Source organism: Juglans regia, chromosome 11, assembly GCF_001411555.2.
Source record: "Juglans regia cultivar Chandler chromosome 11, Walnut 2.0, whole genome shotgun sequence".
Classification (NCBI taxonomy): domain Eukaryota; kingdom Viridiplantae; phylum Streptophyta; class Magnoliopsida; order Fagales; family Juglandaceae; genus Juglans; species Juglans regia.
The window spans coordinates 6,150,590-6,156,356 of record NC_049911.1 but is presented as its reverse complement, the minus strand read 5'-3'; the positions used below and the strand labels follow the sequence as shown (position 1 = coordinate 6,156,356).

Genomic DNA, 5,767 nt, shown 5'->3' with positions numbered 1-5,767 from the left:
ACTACCAAGAGCCCATAAACTATAGTGCATGTAAATCATATAACAAGTGAATAAAGGAGAGACAAAAGTGACCTAACATGACATAAAATTGAAGGACTAAAGATTGGCAATGAAGTAACATATACAGAAAGAATAACAGCTAGAAAAAGGGAAGTGACATGTCCCGTTTAGATAGTAAAATTGTTTCATATTATCATTATAATTTTTTTAAATTATCACACAAAATATAATAAATAATTTAACTTTTTCAATTCTTAAAATAATAAAAATATTAAAAAATAATATTCTAACAATATTTTATTCAATTTTTAACTTTTATTTCAACTTATTTCATCTAAACTTACTATCTAAATGACAACTTAAGGTAAGGAGACAGCTGTATAGGGCAAGAGGCAACAAGATAGAGAAAGATACTTCAAAAATTATCTCGTTTGGATTTAGAGATGAGTTAAATAAAATATTATTTTTTAATATTATTATTATTTTAAGATTTGAAAAAATTGAATTATTTATTATATTTTATATAAAAATTTAAAAAAATTATAATAATGAGATGAGTTGAAATAAATTTTCGATACAAACCAGAAATAAGGCAACTTGCCGGATTTCATCTTCTCCAACCTCTTCAACTCTATTTTTAGCACTATAAAAAGATATTAAAATGAGGTTACGAGAGATAAAATCACTAAAAATAGTAGTAATCTTTCCCACAAAAATCCCGAAGTGTAAACTATAATGTTAAAGCACGTAAATTTTTGTATTCTCACATTCATTTTCTGCACTTTATTTTCATTTTAAACCATGAATAAACACTCGGATCAACGCACCACCGTTAAAGAACCACCGTGGTAACATTCATCATTAACGAAAAAACGCATCAATAACAGACACCTGTGATTCTCACACAGTACAGTACAGGTTAAAGGCATGCCAATTTATTGAATGAGTAGTGATAAACACAATACTTTTCATAATACAAATTATAAAATAAAAATATTTTTATAAAATAATATTAATTTTATAAGATATTTTATATAAATATTTTTTATTTTAAAATATTATTATATAAAATATTGTATAAAATATTATTTATCATTTTTCTTATTGAATCTACTTGAGCGGCTTTGGATTTATGATAGTCTTATCAAGATATTTCTTGTCGATGGGAGTTGTCTGATCAAAAGCTCTCTCTCTCTCTCTCTCTCTCCACCATCGTGGTCTTTAATGGCCATGAGGTTGGCAGCACGGTGTACTGAGGTTGAAACTGAAACATCACTGTTCTATCATCTATGCCTGAGTTGTCATTATATCCTCTTGGCATGTTGCCGTCGTAGCTTCATCCCAATAACTTTATCATCTTCTTGGCCTTTTCCTTAATCCAAGAAAACCCAGAAAAATGAAAATGAAAAATACTTTATCCTTTCAATTACTCTATTTTTACACAATGATCAGTGATCACAAATTGTCAAAAATATCTTACTGTTACCCATGACTTCACTTGCATTTTGTCTCCTCATTTATGGATTACTGTTAGATGAGTAAAAAATAAATATCTTATATATATATATATATATTTCGAACTTTACTGTAAAGTGATAATTGTAAATTTGTTAGATTTTGAAGAGGGAAAATGTAATGTTTTCAACAAAAATTGGTGATGCTAGAATTATAACCTTTTCAACAAGGCAAGAGTGAGCAGAACGGTCACGTGTTAGTTCCCAGTCTAACCGTACGTATTCTCTGGAATTACATGGTCCTCCACTGCTTAACAGTTCACCAAATATAGAAATTAATCTCTGGAATTACATGGTCCTCCACTGCTTAACAGTTCACCAAATATAGAAATTAACCAAATTCCCCCAATATCGATATTTAGTGTCCAGAGATATTAACACCACTTAAAAGAAGGTCCCGTTTGAATTTAAAGATAAGATAAATTGAGATAATTTATGAATAATAATAAAATTTATAAGTTAAAATTTGTGAATGATAGTGAAATTCTCCCAATCCAAACCGACTTTAAGGATACAGAAACGGTTTCATCTCATCTCATCTTATCTATCATTATGATTTTTTTAAATTTACACATAAAATATAATAAATAATTCAAAATTTTTAAATCTCAAATTAATAATAATATTTTATTCAACTTTCATCTAAAATCATCTAATCTTATCTCATTATTCAAACGGCACCGAGAAATTCACTCTTGTGAAGTTCCTTCTAAACTCTTTCGAGTTTTAAATCCGAGTCAAAAATATTTTCTTTTCAGATTGTGCGGAATATGAATTAGGTGTGAACTGGTCCCTGTTAACAATAGAGGTTTGGACATGCTTTTGCATTAATGGCTTGCTGCTGTGCTAGCAGCAGTTCAAACATCAATTTTCATTAAAAGAACAGACGTGGGACTGTCGTGGAACAAAGGCAAAAAACAGACACTACAGCCAGAAAGATGATGATATGTTTCTCGTCAATAAAAAAAATGGGGGAAATCACTTTCCTGCTTACCTATGGCAATGACATCCAACAAACTTTGTTACAAAATTATTGTCACTAAGCTATACTAATGTGTATTGAAATTTAAATGGGTAATGATAGACTTACAATATTTTTACCACCACTTTACTACTCTTAGTACAGCTTAGTGCAGCTTAGTGATATTTCTACTCTTTTTAAATTGAATAATGATACTTATTGTCACTAAGCTGTACTAATGTGTCTTGATATTTAAATTGAATAATGATAGCCTTACGACCTTTCCACAAAAATGTTTACATAAACAATAAGAATAAAGTTAACGTTGCTGCCATTCTACTCCCTTTTGGATTTTGAGAGAGCTCTCTTTCTCTGCCCAAGCATATAGCTGTACATGTGAGGACTGCCTGCAACATATCATGCTATTTTATCAATTATGGTGCTAACAAAATACTGACCAACTAGAAAAATGAGGTGTTATCTTTCAAAGAAGAAGAATGGTGAGTCATGCCTGGCACATAAATTCCGAGGACAACGATTGTGCCATAGAAGTAATCAAAAGCGAAGTTCCACTGGTTTGGCATCCTTATACAGTACTTTTCAGATGCCTACAAGCACCTCAGTTTGGTCAGTTAACTCATTTTTAACATTTAAGTTTCATATGTATTGCAAGCTATTTGTTGAAATGAAATGCTTTTCAAGCTTGGGGCAAACTACAAGATAATGAACAAAGTGCATTTCAAAGCATTGTGAGCAGAGAGAGGAAGATGAGTATTGGACAGTCACCTAACTTGGCTCCCACAGTAAAACTCATATTGACCAATTTTTTTTTTTCTTTTGTATATCACCTTTTGAAAACGAATGACAGAGATGATGGATTCAGCATATAAACCAGTTCAATGCTTTTACCAAGAGATTGAGAAAAAAATTCATGAAATTGTTATCTCTGTAGAATCTAGTATGCAGATCTAAAGGCTAAGAGATTGCTTTCTAGAGTCTGAATTTGAGCAATTCTTTCATTAATGACCTGAAGATAGGGCCAGAGAGAGAGTGTGAGATGAAATAAAAACAATAAACAGTTGTGGCAATTTTACATCAAGAGAAACTTCCTAGCTCCACGAAAATAATGATGCAAGGAAAGCATTTGGACACTTGGCCAATATGCTACTAACAAAGCTCCACTATTGCAACTTCAATTTAATATACACAACAACACACCAATTTTAAATTTTCTGTAGACATCAGGTGATCAGTTACAGATTAAGTCTTGATTCAGCATCATTAAAATTCTTACCTTGATGTAAGGCAGGGCAACATATATTAGACCAACTTCACTAGCGATACCAGTCGGATACAACAACAAAAAGGTGCTATACCTGCATTGCACGTATAATTTTAATGGGGGAAAACCCATCATTCTTGTTCCAACCAGTGGGCACAAATCACAGTTTATACCTGAGCCACAAGAGCCATGAAGGTGCAAAACCAAGCGCCTCCTTCATCCCAAAGAAAGAATACCGAATAATCTGTAGTAACAAAATATTGGCTCAAAAATGACTTCTCGTATTCTTTTCCAAACCATATTTTTTTCTTGGATGAATTCTTTTCTACCCTATGTTCTGCAATAAAAATAAATCAACATGATTATAACTGATATCAGGCTCCAGGACATTTTGAGGATCGAAAATAAAATCCCCGGTTCTTTAATCTATTCTGGTACATGAAGAGTACCTTGAAGCACAATAGGGTTGACATCTCACATGTCCACTAAATCTTAAGCTAGGAACTGCATTTTTAACTTCTATTCAAATTTAATCATTGCAATTGATTCTCCATGGATTCAAGATGTTACTTCAAACTCTAAATTTTTAGAAGTACCTAAAGAAATCCAAATGACCAAATTTAGAAATACACACTCACAGGGCTAGGTTCAGTAATTTTTTCGTACACATGGTTTGCATGCAGTGTTCACTGTTTACCACATAATCACTCATTTAACATCAATACAGAACAAAATACGAAGCGAAAATGCAGTTGATGTATATAGCAAGTAAAACTGAAAATCATGCAATACTTGCCTCGGTGATGGACCAGCTGATCACCAGGGAGGTCACAAGTATGTGACTCTGAGTCTGCCAATCATGAGCCCCATCCGTCACAGAAAGATTTAGAAATGAAATGAACAATAATTTTATAGTTGGGTATTACGTAAGAATAGCTTTGGTCGAGACCTGAGGGAAACTCCACAAGATACCCCACGTCAAATACAACCTGGAACCAATCTGTGGCAGTGTTGCTGATATCGGAGATCTCACCAGGCCTTTGTATTAATTAAGAACACAGAATTATTAATTCTGTTTCAAAACAAAACCTTTTCTTTTTCTAAATTACGGAGAAAAAAAAAATTACTCACCCACTAGACCATGAATAATCTGTTAGACAAAGGAAAAGAAAATATTAGAAAAAGAAACAGAAAAAAAAATTAGAACCGAACAGATCTGAGACTTCGATCTGATTTGGGGGGGTTTAAGAAATAATTTCGCAGGAAACATTTATCCATAGAAGACTGGAAAAAAGAGATGGAGGTATTCCTACCTCCAAGAGGGCGGCGGTTTGAGCGAGCTGGAGCGTGCGTTGGACCGCGTCGTAAACGTGTTCATGGCCGGACTCCCTGAGTGTCTGGACAGCAAGGTACAAGACTTTAAGCCTGAAATAGATAATGGGTAGAGAATGAATTTCTTCGGGCATTGTGAATAAAAGGGTGGAAGGATCACATCCAGACAGATGTGATTGTTGGCATACCATCCGAAGAGGACGGTCCAATTGTAAAGAGTGAGGTACAGGCGTCTGAGGAGCAACAAAAACTGAGCAGCCATTGGGGGGAGAGAGAGAGAGAGAGAGAGGGGTAGTTTAGGCTAAAAAGCCTATAGAGAGGCAAGTTTTTTTTTGTTAATTGTGCGTTTGGAACTCAAACCACTCTCAACTCATCTCAACTCATCATTACAATTTTTTTAAATTTCAACATAAAATATAATAAATAATTCAATTTTTTCAAATTCTAAAATAATAATAATATTAAAAAATAATATTCTAACAATATTTTATCATCTTAACTCAACTCAACTCAACTCACTTCAACATTCAAACACAACCTTAAAACGTAGGAATGGAGAGATGGGGGTTGAAGAATTTAATAGGTGTAGGTGAAGTACCCAACCAGAATTCTCATAAAGACAGAGAGAGAGAGAGAGAGAGATTACAGAGAGGAGGAGAGAGTCTGGGACTCAGGCCC

At 33.2% G+C, this 5,767-nt stretch overlaps 1 protein-coding gene across 1 annotated transcript; it reads right to left on the bottom strand.

Moving 5' to 3' along the window:
* Window positions 1-2,461: 2,461 nt before the first annotated feature.
* Window positions 2,462-5,423, bottom strand: LOC108980321 (very-long-chain (3R)-3-hydroxyacyl-CoA dehydratase PASTICCINO 2A-like). Its single transcript, XM_035682778.1, has 9 exons — window positions 5,278-5,423; window positions 5,071-5,182; window positions 4,889-4,907; window positions 4,707-4,795; window positions 4,554-4,607; window positions 3,931-4,001; window positions 3,770-3,851; window positions 2,987-3,083; window positions 2,462-2,882 (listed from the first exon to the last, which is right to left on the bottom strand). The coding sequence occupies exons 1-9, from the start codon at window positions 5,349-5,351 to the stop codon at window positions 2,812-2,814; spliced, it is 669 nt and encodes a 222-aa protein (XP_035538671.1). The 5' UTR covers window positions 5,352-5,423; the 3' UTR covers window positions 2,462-2,811.
* Between the last annotated feature and the right edge of the window lie 344 nt (window positions 5,424-5,767).

Bases quoted from the DNA above. Each gene is read 5' to 3' on its own strand.
- LOC108980321 (XM_035682778.1), bottom strand. From the start codon at position 5,351: ATGGCTGCTCAGTTTTTGTTGCTCCTCAGACGCCTGTACCTCACTCTT. The intron at 5,183-5,277 runs GTATGCCAACAA...TATCTATTTCAG, and splicing joins TGGACCGTCCTCTTCGGATG to GCTTAAAGTCTTGTACCTTG. The intron at 2,883-2,986 runs GCATGACTCACC...GATATGTTGCAG, and splicing joins CCTCGGAATTTATGTGCCAG to GCAGTCCTCACATGTACAGC.